At 45.1% G+C, this 13,283-nt stretch overlaps 1 protein-coding gene across 2 annotated transcripts in view; it reads right to left on the bottom strand.

Moving 5' to 3' along the window:
• The window catches only part of Map7d2 (MAP7 domain containing 2), an 87,394-nt gene that overhangs the window by 49,925 nt on the left and 24,186 nt on the right, over positions 1-13,283 (bottom strand). For both annotated transcript variants that reach the window (XM_048335741.1, XM_048335740.1), the window contains exons 2-3: positions 4,513-4,590; positions 1,412-1,575 (exon numbers count right to left, since the gene is read on the bottom strand). In XM_048335741.1, coding sequence (XP_048191698.1) covers positions 1,412-1,575; positions 4,513-4,590 — 242 coding nt within the window. The remainder of the gene's footprint in view (positions 1-1,411; positions 1,576-4,512; positions 4,591-13,283) is intronic.

Here is a 13,283-nt window from a genome sequence, read left to right as displayed (position 1 = left end):
ATAGACAAGCATTCAGAGATATTACAAATACTAAATTTATACAAAAGTCTTTGTATCCTATTATGAACATTTCAAAACTGCTCTATTGTTAACATAAGTTGAGTCATGATTATTACCTGATACAAGGCTATGATTACATCCTTAAAATATACTTGTCTGCTGGGCACTGGTGACTCACGCCTGTAATCCTAGCTACTCAGGAGGCTGAGATCTGAGGATCACACTTTGAAACCAGCCCAGACAGGAAAGGCTGTGAGACTCTTATCTCTCCAATTAACCAACAAACGTCAGAAGTAGAGCTGTGGCTCAAGTGGTAGAATGCCAGCCTTGAGAAAAACAGCCAGGGAACAATACCCAGGCCCCAAGTTCAAGCCCCAGTACTGGCACAGAAAAAAAGAAAATCTATAATCCAAATATGCTTTTTGTGTTGAGGGCAGTACTAAGGCTTAAACTCAGGGCCTTGTGATTGCTAGGCAAGCAATCTAACTCTTGGTGCACATCTCTAGTCCCCAAATATGCTTTCTAAATATACTCTCAGAGGGCAGTAATGAAGGCTTCTGTAGGAAATCATTGCATTTTTTTAAAAAAAAGGTAACTGAAAAGCTGGGTGCTGGTGGCTCACTCCTATAATCCTAGCTACTCAGGAGGCTGAGATCTGAGGATTGTGGTTCAAAGCCAGCCTGGACTGGAAAGTCTGTGAGACTCTTATCTCCAATTTAACCACCAGAAAACCAGAAATGGCGCTGTGGCTCAAGTGGTAGAGCACTAGCCTTGAGCTGAAGAGCTCAGGGACAATGTACAGGCCCAGAGTTCAAGCCTAATGACCGACACCCCCCCCCACACACACAAAATGACTGAAAAGAAAGAATGATTAAAGCAATGAATTACAATAACATTTAAATGCATGACCATCTCTGTGCTTGTAGGTAAGCTAATTTTCCAGTGGTGAATAACGGTTACTCTGGATTCTCACAGCTCATGCTCAAGTCTCATGTCTGCCATGGAAGCATGGATACCCCACTGAAATCCACCACTCTCTACCACTTAGCCCTTGTCCACAATCCCCAGCATCTTCATTCCGAATCAGAAAAGGTTATTCTACCTGGAAGCAGTCTTGATCACCAAATCTAACCTTTTACTGCACACAAGCAAAGAAATCAAGACGCAAATGTAGCCAAGTTCACACACAGCAAAGGAGTTCCTAAGTCAAATGGGTGCAGTCGGTGTCCAGTAGAGTTTCTACTGGATCCCTGTGTCATGGTGCTGGAAGAAGATGATATGAGACAGCAGAAGATGCCAAGAGCCAGTCTCCCTGCTACCCCAGAGCTGGGCAGCCAGCCTGGACACTGTGAGCACGATGCCCTATGGCAGCTGCCAAGTTGTCTGGGGCAGTAGGCTCCCGAGACCTTACCTCCTCCTCCCGGAGCTTCTGCTTCCTCTTCTCTTCCACAGCAGCTCTCTTCTGGTCCTCACGCTGCCGTTGCTCCTCCATTTTTCGCCATCGCTCCTCAATTTGCTTTTCATACTGGATCTTGGCTCTTTTCTCTTTCTCTAGGATCTGCTGCTCCCGGGCAGCTAGAATGGGAAGGCAGGAGAGGTGTCATGCCTAGAGCAATCCAGGTGGGTTGACTGAGAGCAAGAACACAGTAGTGAAGAGTCTACTGGAATAATACGATGCAGGGGCTGGGGATATGGCCTAGTGGTAGAGTGCTTGCCTCGTATACATGAAGCCCTCAGTTCGATTCCCCAGCACCACCTTATATAGAAGAAGTTGCTCTGTGCCTCAAGTGGCAGAGTGCTAGCCTTGAACAAACAGAAGCCAGGGACTGTGCTCGGACCCTGAGTTCAAGGCTCAGGACTAGCCAAAAAACAAAAAATAATACAATGCAGTGATGGAGAGCAAGGCATCTCTGTCACGAGCTGGGTGGCTTGGGCCAGGTTAACTATGGGATTTCTCCGCCTTGGTTTCCTACTTAGTGAAATGGGAAGAGGAATGTTTGCTACATCACATTATGGCAAAGATTAAATGACAAAGTACACAATAAGGAGCCCCACCCCAACAGGAGCTAGGACTGTTGTTGCTATCATTAAATCAAATTTGCACACAAGAGCTAAGTCATATCCTAGCTTGAGAAATGGTAGCTATAAAGCTATAAAGCTGGGGCTGGGGATATGGCCTAGAGGCAAGATAGCTTGCCTCATATACATGAGGCCCTGGGTTCGATTCCCCAGCACCACATATACAGAAAATGGCCAGAAGTGGCGCTGTGGCTCAAGTGGCAGAGTGCTACCCTTGAGCAAAAGGAAGCCAGGGACAGTGCTCAGGCCCTGAGTCCAAGGCCCAGGACTGGCCAAAAAAAAAAAAAAAAAGCTATAAAGCTATATTTGTTCAAAACAAGGTTAACTGTGCAGGCACTAAGCAGTGAGCAGAACAAAGTGTAAAAATACACAGAGAAGATGGGCATTCCTACCAAGCCACTACTTACTAAGGAGCCCTTAACTCTATGTGGCTAAACCAGAGAATGGTTTCTAGGGCCTGGTTTGCCCGCGAGGAGGCTAAGGAGGAAGAACTCAAAAGATCCTTAGTTGTCTCAGTTCCTTAGGAAAATTACCATCAACCTATGTCAAGTACCCTGTCCTAGGGTGGTGTGGACCGCCTGTATGAGGGAGAGCCTGTCTCCACCAGGTACCCTGTGCTAATGCAGAGAAGATGACTGAAGTGATGATTTTCTCAACTGTCATGATGGCACTTCAGGATGCTCCAAAGAGAAGCTGGCTATCTCCCCTTGAGGGCATTAGCACTTTCCCAGGTCAGTCAGGTGTGATGGCTGTACTTCTTTACCATCCTGTCTCCAGCCAAGCGTAGGACCCCGCAGAGGTCCAGTGTGTGCTGGGTGAAGTGTTCAGCGAAGTAGGCAATCGTTGTGAACATGCCAGTCCCTGTGTGGGTTCACTCTCAACTCTTTGGATTGATCTAGTGATGGTCCCAGTTCTCTTCCCATTTACAGACAGATTTTGTGTGTGTGTGTTGTTGTTGTTGTTTGTTTTTTCGTCAGTCCTGGGCCTTGAACTCAGGGCCCGAGCACTATCCCTGGCTTCTTTTATTTTCTGTTGTTCTTTTTAAAAATTTATTTATTAATTAAGTTTTGTTGACAAGGTGCTATGTAAAAGGGGTACAGTTACATAACAGGGCAGTGAGTACATTTCTTGTGATATCTTACACCCTTGTTTCTCTTTCCCTTCCCTAGATCAGGTAGGCATATATACAATATACAGTGTACCAAAATCATATACAGTAGCCACGTGGCGTACGCCAAAGGAAATTCACCTAGAACTTTAAATATAACGTCAACAATAGAGTTTGCTTATCCTTGTCTTATATGATCATATATACATAGCTGTTGAGCTATTGTGATCCACTGAGAGGTCTATTTTAGACCTTTTTATGTTGAATAGTTGTTTGGTTTTAGTTACATAATGTAGGGTCGCTGACACAAACCTGTGGAAATACCATTTGACAAGAAGTTTTTGGTTTCACAGACCTGGTCTCTACTGTCTCCCCCCCCCTTAACAGTCATATATCAGGGAGATCATGCCCCTTTGTTCTCTGTGTTCTCAGCTTGTCTCGCTCAATATTATTTGTTCCAGTTCTGACCATTTCCCTGTGAATACCAATATTTTTTCATTTCTAATCGCTATGTAGTATTCCATTGTGTATAGGTACCATATTTTTTGGATCCATTCATCTGTGGAGGGGCATCTGGGTTGTTTCCATATTTTGGCTATTTTGAATTATGCAGCGATAAACATGGATGTGCAGATGTCTTTTTTATATCCTGAGACCTGTTGTTCAGCATAGATGCCTAGGAGTGGTATGGCTGGGTCATAGGGTAGGTCTATGTTGAGCTTTTTGAGGAACCCCCATACTGTTCTCCAAAATGGTTGTACTAATTTGCACTCCCACCAACAGTGGAGAAGGGTTCCTCTTTCCCCACACCCCCTACAGCATTTGTTGTTGCCTGAGTTCGGAGTATAGGCCATTCTAACTGGAGTGAGGTGGTATCTCAGGGTTGTTTTTATTTGCATTTCCTTTACTGCCAAGGATGCTGAACATTTCCTCCTATGTTTCTTTGCCATTTTTATCTCTTCTCCTGTGAAGTCTCTCTTTAGCTCCTTTGCCCATTTCCTAATTGGTTTACTGGGCTTGGAGGGGCTTAGTTTTTTAAGTTCTCTGTAGATGACAAATATTAGGCCTTTGTCTATTCCCTGGCTTCTTTTTGCTCAAGGCTAGCACTCTATCACTTGAGCCACAGCGCCACTTCTTTTCTATATATGTGGTGCTGAGGAATCAAACCCAGGACTTCATGTATAAGAGGCAGGCACTCTACCACTAGGCCACATTCCCAGCCCTACTGACAGATGTTTAAGGACTATTTGGGGAAAAAAACAACAACAAAAACGCCATCGTATCTCCACTTCTTTAAATGTGAGGAACCAAAGTGTACAACTTACCCAGACATTTCTCTCTTTCTTCTCGCCTCTCTTTAGCTAATCTTTGTCTCTCGTCTGATTTTAAAAATCCATCCATAGCTGCAAGAGAGAAAACAAAAATATGATTGTAACTTGACATTTTTCCCTGTGAGCTGAGTGCTAAAGCCAGCTCGGCATACAGCCTGGGTCCAGTCACACACACACACACACACACACACACACACACACATCCTCCATCATTATCAGTTCATTCCCACCATACTTGCTACTTGCACAGGCTCAACAGTCTAGGGACAGTAGCCACAGCTTCTGAGTGTGCCCGCCAGGCCATTGTGATCGTGGCAACCACAGCAAGGAGGACCATGCCCATTCCCTAATCCTCTGTCCCCAGGCCTGACCCTGGAGGCATCAGAAAGCATAGCGATTGACCAAGAGGCCCGGCAGCAAGCGGAAGAGCTCACGAGGCCTCACGGAGCCTGGCTCCCAGATCTTAGGTAGTAACACCAAGGCAAGAGGAGAAGCCCCAAAATGGACACTATTTTGGATACCAATTATTACAGATGGTGAACATTTTCTTTTCTGAAAGGAGCCACAGGCTGAGTGACACAAGCGAGCACTTCAAGAGCGCACTGGGAAATGGAATGCTCAAGTTGGATTTGGGTGGTGCCAAATTTGCTCTGATGTCAATATTAGTATCTCAGAATCACAAAGGAGGAATGAATATAATTATATTCCTATGTATTTGTCATTTGAATATCCAGAAATAACATGGACAGCTCCCCCCCTTACACACACACATTCTCTCTCTCTCTCTCTCTCTCTCTCTCTCTCTCTCTCTCTCTCGCTCTCTCTCTCTCTCTCTCCAGGTATTCCTGATGCTCACTATCTCTACTCACCTCCTATAAGACCCTAACAGGCTTTGTAAATTATAGATTAAATGGATCTTCATGGTTATTTTAAGATTAGAAATAATTTACTTCCCTCTGTTACAATTGGCTTTTAAGCACCCCATTATGGAGAAATAAGCTTTAGTGCTAATGCAAGCACACTCACATTCCTCGGGCCTGGGCTTTCCTCTCTGGGAGCATCACTAATTTCACAGAATGCCTTGCTGCCATAGCAACGTGGAGGAAAGGGGCCCAGAAACCTGGCCTGCAGTGTAAGGAGCAGCAATACTTCCCCAGTTTCCCACGTGCATTTGGTTTTACAGGTGGTACTATGTATGTGAGATATGAAAGCTTTTTTTTCCAGTCCTGGGGACTGAACTCAGGGCCAGAGCACCAGTGGTTCATGCCTTTAACCCTAGCTACTCAGGAGGCTGAGATCTGAGGACCACGGTTCGAAGCCAGCCTGGGCCAGAAAGTCCATGAGAGTCTAATCTCCAATAAACTACTCAGAAAGAGCTGGAAGTGGCGCTGTGGCTCAAGTGGTAGAGTGCTAGCCTTGAACAAAAGAAGCTCCGAGACAATGCCCAGGCCCAGAGTTCAAGCCCCCAGACTAGCACCAAAAAAACAAAAACAAAAACAAAAACAAAAGCCAAACTTCTCGGACCAGGACCCCCACAAGGTGACTGACTCAGGTCTGCCTTTTCTCCCTCATTCCTTCTGGCTTATACTATCTACTCCCTTCCATTCTCATGTCCCCCTCTCTTACCACACTCGTTTAAACTCCACCCACCTTCAAGACATCCTGTGTGCATTTCTCTGGCATTCGCTCCCTCCCATCGCTGCCCTTGAGTTGCTTAGTTCACTTTCATCAGCGTCCAGGGCAGCTCTCCTCCCAGCTTCCCTCAGATGCGCCCCCATAAATACCATATATGAGGTAAAGAATAGAGTCATCTAACAATGATAAGACAAATTAAGAAGAGGTCCTTTCAACAAACAGTACAAGAAATGTATCCAATGCCCAACATATGATACTGTAACCTCTCTGTACATCAGTTTGATAATAAAAATTTGAGAAAAAAAAAGAAGAGGTCCTTTGTTTCTTTCCCTGGGGTTCTTTTCAGTTGGTGTATTACTTTATGTACATATGAAGAGGTTCTTGGGTCTTACTATTTTGTGCTTTTCTCCCAAGACTGTCCTCTTTTGGTCTCACTGTGTATTGGTATCATGTGGCTCAGTGTTCTTTGATGAGAAAAAAAGACACACACACACACACAGAGAGAGAGAGAGAGAGAGAGAGAGAGAGAGAGAGAGAGAGAGAGAGAGAGAGAGAGAGAGAGAGAGAGAGAGAGAGAGAGAAGCCAAACACAGTTGAAACTGTCCACATCATCTTGAAGCTTTATAGAAACAAGGGTTCATGTTCCGTGGGCATGGTATTATGCTGCCCCCATGTGGACAAATATAGGCATCACACCTTCAAATTCTTTCCTTCAGCCTCAAGTTCATGGTCATTACCAACAGCATTGCAACCAGAGATGATGATAAAGCAATATGGCTGAGATTTTCTGTGCCCAACTTGCCTATGATGCCACAGGTACTAAGCCTCGTCTTTACAAGTGCAGAAACAGGGCACAGAGAGGTCAATTGACTCATCCAAGGTCGTACCATCAGGAAGAGAGAAAGCCAAATTCTAATGTGAGAACCTGACTCTAACACCCGCACCCCCAATCACTTTTTCAAAAGGAAATAATATTGGCACTGTGACTCAGTGATGCACATAGAAAACAAATCCTATCCTGGCCCCAAGAAGAAGCCTGCAAACTGGGGGAGCAGAAATGTATCTGAGGCATTGGAGAAATATAAAACAGGCAATACCTTGAGTCTAACTGGGCACAGATATGTTGACTACCCAGATATCTGTTCCCTTCTCACACTGATGGTATGGAAATGCTCACTGAGTGGTGTTGCAGATGCTGATATTGGGTGGGGAGTAAGCGTAGCCAGAGAACCCTGGGCACAACTGCCTCTCCTTGTTTGTGGCAATCAATTCAGTTTTGCCCCACTGAAGGGGATGGAGTGACCCAAACAGCCTAACATGGGTTACTTGGAATTTCTGGGCTGCCCGTTTGGTAGTCACAAACTACATATAGCTATTTAAATGTAAAATCATCAAAATCAAATACACGTTCAGTTCCTCAGGCACATTGGGCCCTTTTGAAGCACTCGAATGTGCTGGTGGCTACTATACTGCTCAGTGATAAATGAGAAGCCCGTCAGCTCACTCTTGAGTCTCTCCATTCAAGTGTGGCTACTGGGGCTGGAAATATGGCCTAGTGGTAGAGTGCTTGCCTAGCATGTATGAAGCCCTGGGTTCGATTCCTCAGCACCACATATATAGAAAAAGCCGGAAGTGGCGCTGTGTCTCAAGTGGCAGAGTGCTAGCCTTGAGCAAAAAGAAGGAAGGGACAGTGCTCAGGCCCTGAGTTCAAGCCCGACGACTGGCAAACAAAACAAAACAAACAAACAAGCGTGGCTGCTCTGAGGCAGATGTGGGAGAAAAAGGAAGATCAGGGCTCAAGCAGAGTTGATGGTTTTTTCTGGAAGGCTAAGGCTGAGGGGGGTCCACTCCATTCTACTACACAGCATATGTCTCTCCTATTAACTGACTAGCGAATGTCTCAAGAACAACCATTTAAAGAGCCAAGTGACTCCAACAGCTGACAAGGGACCTCCTTCCTTCATCCGAAGGATGAAGCAAAGAGAGCTGCAGCATAAGCTAGACAGCCATGGGCTTGATCAGTTATTACCATGATCACAACATGGTCAGATTTAAAGGGGAGGACTCATGGTAGACTACCTGGACAACAGCACCAGGAGATGTTTTCTGAAGATAAAAGATATACAATCAATATACTCCAGGCTTCATGCTGAATTCAATTTGTGTATGTGTGCACGTGTGTACACATGCCAGTCCTGGAGCTTGAACTCAGGGCCTATTATCCCCGAGCCTTCTTTGCTCAAGGCTAGCTCTCTACCACTTGAGCCCCAACGCCACTTGTGGCCTTTTCTAGGTAGTTTATTGGAGATAAGAATCTCATGGATCTGAAATCCTCCGATCTCAGCCTCCTGAGTAGCTAGGATTACAAGAACGAGGCACCAGCCCCTGGCTCCATGTAGCTTCTATGTATACAATTATTGTCTCTATCTTTTTTTTTTTTTTGGCCAGTCCTGGGCCTTGGACTCAGGGCCTGAGCACTGTCCCTGGCTTCTTCCCGCTCAAGGCTAGCACTCTGCCACTTGAGCCACAGCGCCGCTTCTGGCCGTTTTCTGTATATGTGGTGCTGGGGAATCGAACCTAGGGCCTCGTGTATCCGAGGCAGGCACTCTTGCCACTAGGCTATATCCCCAGCCCCTATTGTCTCTATCTTAAAGCCAGGGCCCCATTTTCATTTTGATAACCCAAGAAAACAGGTGGATAATAAAACCATGCTCACCAGGAGTTGGGGGACAGAAAGAAAGAAGTAGGCAGCTATAAAGAGCATTAGAAGAGGTCCTTGTGGTGATGGAAATGTTCTCTGTCTTGACTGAACCAATGGCAGCACCACGGTTGTGATATTGTGCTACGGTGTTATAATGCATTGCCAATGAGGGGGGAATTCGATGTAGGGTATGCAGGGCCACATCTCTGTAATATTTCTTTTTTGCCAGGCCTGGGGCTTGAACTCAGGGCCTGAGCATGGTCCTTGAGCTTCTTTTTGTTCAAGGCTAGCACTCTACCACTTGAGCCACAGCACCACTTCTGGCCTTTTCTGTGTATGTGGTGCTGAGGAATCGAACCTAGGGCTCTCCTAAGCCACATTCCCAGCCCTGTAATATTTCTTTTAAGTGCTTGTGAGTCAACAGTGACCACAATATAAGAAAAGTTTAATTATGGAGAAAACAAACCGGATTCAAGGAGGAAGCTCTGGGAGGGCCCCAAACACACAGATGGAACAAGGAGCTGAGATGCCCTACTCAGAAGAAAGGCAAAGGAGCTTGTGGGAAGCACCCTTGGCCTGTTCTCCATGCAATACTGCTTCCCAGAGCAACAGCTTTTGGGTAAATGTGTGCCTCAGAAATGGAGGCCTTTTCCTCAGCACCTCACCACTACAGGGAAATTAAAAACAGGGACACCAAACAGGCAACCGACTAGCATGCAACCAACTAGTATGTTAGCAGAACAATTACAAAATCTCATACTTCACTGATTTTTCTCTTGCTTGGAATAACTTCCCATTATCCTGGGGCTGCAGCAAAACATTTTCAAAAACTAATTTTAAAGTGAGTTTTATTAGCCTGAAGCACTCTCCTGCTAGAGTATTAATGAGCTGATAGTGGTCAATTATTCATGGTACTGGTAAGAACCATTATTGAAATATAAAAGTTTTCAAGGGAAGTAGTTCTGTTTGACTTTAAAAACTTCACAGAACAAGTGAATTAAAAAATAATCTTAGAGGGGGCTGGGAATATGGCCTAGTGGCAATAGTGCTTGCCTCATATACATGAGGCCCTGGGTTCGATTCCTTAGCACCACATATACAGAAAATGGCCGGAAGTGGTGCTGTGGCTCAAGTGGTAGAGTGCTAGCCTTGAGCAAAAAAGAAGCCAGGGACAGTGCTCAGGCCCTGAGTTCACCGCCTAGGACTGGCCAAAAAAAAAAAAAAATAATAATAATAATCTTAGAGAAAACTGGAAGTGGCTCTGGGGCTCAAGTGGTAGAGTGCTGGCCTTGAGCTGAAGAGGTTAGGGACAGTGCCTAAGACCAGAGTTGAAGCTCCATGATGGACAAAAAAAGAATAAAAGGTTTTGGGGCTGGGAATGTGGCTTAGAGGTAGCGTGCTTGCCTAGAATGCATGAAGCCCTGGGTTCGATTCCTCAGCATCACTTACACAGAAAAAGTTGGAAGTGGCGCTGTGGTTCAAGTAGTAGAAAAAAGGAAGCCAGGGACAGTGTTCAGGCCCTGAGTTCAAGTCCCAGGACTGACAAAAATAACAATAATCTTAGCCAGGCGCTGGTGGCTCACATCTGTAATCCTAGCCACTCAGGAGGCTGAGATCTGAGGATTGTGGTTCAAAGTCAGCCTGGGCAGGAAAGTCCATGAATGAGACTTTTTTTTTTGGCCAATCCTGGGGCTTGAACTCAGGGCCTGGGCACTGTCCCTGGCTTCTTTTTGCTCAAGGCTAGCACTCTACCACTTGAGCCACAGCGCCACTTCTGGCCTTTTCTATATATGTGGTGCTGAGGAGTCGAACCTAGGGCTTCATGTATATGAGGCAAGCACTCTACCACTAGGCCATATTCCCAGGCATGAGTGAGACTCTTATCTCCAATTAACCACCAGCAAACCAGAAGTGGAGCTGTGGTTCAAAGTGGTAGAGCGCTAGCCTTGCACAAAAGAGCTCAGGGAGAGTGCCTAGGCCTTAAGTTCAAGCCCCACGACCCACAAAACATTTTTTTTTTCCAAAAATAACCTTACCCATCAGCGTGCTCTTGGCTCACACCTAGAATCCTAGTTAAATCAGGAGATTGAGAACTGGAGAGATGGAGGACATTGGATAGCTGTTCCAGACAGAAAAGTCTTTAAGACTCCATCTCCAATTAACCTGCACAAATCAGGACTGGAGGCGTGCCTTAAGCAGTGCAGCACCAGCTGTGAAGAAGTCAACTGTGCAGGAACACAAAGGCTTAAGTTCAAGGGACAGTACCAGCACGAAAAGTTAAAACAACCTTCCCGAGCACACAATGCAGTTGGATAACTGCAATATTCAGTAAGGAAAAGAAAGAAGATGAGGAATGAAGAGGTCATCCAAGACAAAGTCCAGGTGGGAGTCAGTCATCTTGTCTGGAGATCCCTTCCTGGTCCCCTCTGTGGGCCACACATCCTCCGTTCTGTGTTGTGATGTTTACATTAAGTGATGTGTGCGAAGATCTTTCCACTCACGGCTATTATTTGTTTTATTTTGATTTTTGTCAGTCATGGGAACTCCGGGCCTGGGTGTTGTCCTTGAGTTCTCTGGCTAGTATCGACCAGCTTTCCGGTGTTTAATTTGAGATAGTCTCACAGATTTTCCTGCCTGGGTGGTCTTTGAACTGCAATCTTGGGATTTCAGCTTCCTGCGTAGCTAGGATTACAGGCATGAGCCAATAGCACCGGGCTACAGACATACTTTTTGGAGAGAGTTACATTTCCAGGTTAAGGAAATGGAGACATCAAAAAGTCAACTGAGATGGGGCTGGGGATATGGCCTAGTGGCAAGAGTGCTTGCCTTGTATACATGAGGCCCTGGGACAGTGCTCAGGCCCTGAGTCCAAGCCCCAGGACTGGTTAAAAAAAAAAGTCAACTGACAGGGCTGGGAAAAGTGCTTGCCTCATATACCTGAAGCCCTGGGTTTGATTCCTCAGCACCACATATATAGAAAAAGCCAGAAGTGGCGCTGTGGCTCAAGTGGTAGAGTGCTAGCCTTGAGCAAAATGCTCAGGCCCTGAGTCCAAGCCCCAGGACTGGCAAAAAAAACCAAAACAAAACAAAATAAGTCAACTGATTCTACCCATTGTTGTTGGAAGGAAGGGGACTCGAATGCTCTTTCTGACCCTTAATACAACATCATGGCTCCCAGAATACTGTTCTCCTGGGGGAGAAAGGTAGAAGGGGATGAGATCCAGACAAGAAAAAGGCAAGAGGTGGAAAATCCAGGTAAGGGAAAAGTGGTATGTAAAAATGTGTCAGAAAAAATATAAAAGGCTGCAATCTTACTGTACCTCAATGCTGTGAGTAGAAATTGAAAATCATGATGGACTCTAGAACCTTTTTCATTATGGTATGATGGTGTAACACTTTTATTCAGAAAGCATGCAGCAATGCCTGCCCGGACTGTAGATAAACCCAGGGCCCTGAGCATACCAGAAAGTGCTTTGTCATTTAACCCAGCATTCCTGCATTGTTAGTTTTCATTTAGAATCTCAAAACCAGTAAATATTACAGTCTCATCAGATTACCAAACCTTCCATTTAAATTTCTTTCAGTGCAAAACTAATTCTCAGTTCTGTCTATCAATTTAGGACGACTGCTTTACTACAGTGTTTTAGGACTGTATACATGAGTGGAGGTGTTGCAATAAAATTCCCCTTGTATAACTAATGTATGCTAATAAAAATAAAAGATAAGGGGCTGGGAATATGGCCTAGTGGGAGAGTGCTTGTCTCATATACATGAAGCCCTGGGTTTGATTCCTCAGCACCACATATATGGAAAAAGCCAGAAGTGGTGCTGTGGCTCAAGTGGCAGAGTGCTAGCCTTGAGCAAAAAGAAGCCAGGGACAGTGCTCAGGCCCTGAGTTCAAGGCCAGGACTGGCAAAAAACCAAACAAGACAAAAGTGTAAAAAGTTAAACTCAACTGATAAGGTATCTATTTTGCACCGCAATGTGAAAGCATATAGAATTCCTGGCCTCTTGTGCAGAAGGCAGGATTCACCTGGATTCTTCATTTCAAAAGAAGCCAATATGCAGTGTAGTCTTTTTCCGGCATCATTTGCTTTTAGTAAATGAAATGTAATAGTTAAGAACAGGGCTGCCACTGAGACCGTTCTCCCCCCATGCTTCTTTGTGTGGTAGCCACACATCATCTCTCCTCCACTTCCATACTTTCTCCTCCCTGTGTACTCTGGTTATTGCAGAATTGTTTCTGTGCATCTGTTCTTCAATCACCCGATAGAAAAATGTTTACACTGTAGAGAATTTGAAGTATGTCACATTAATACACTGTAGTTAGCAGAAAGGCTAGAATATTATAAAGAAAATAAACAAGGTTCGTATTTAGGTAGCTTTAAAAAACTGGCAGTAGGGCTGGGAGGGTGGCCTAGTTTTAGAG

The sequence above is a fragment of the Perognathus longimembris genome, chromosome 28 (genome assembly GCF_023159225.1).
Source record: "Perognathus longimembris pacificus isolate PPM17 chromosome 28, ASM2315922v1, whole genome shotgun sequence".
Classification (NCBI taxonomy): domain Eukaryota; kingdom Metazoa; phylum Chordata; class Mammalia; order Rodentia; family Heteromyidae; genus Perognathus; species Perognathus longimembris.
Note: the sequence above shows the minus strand (reverse complement) of the source record. Positions and strands in the feature narration are given on the sequence as shown.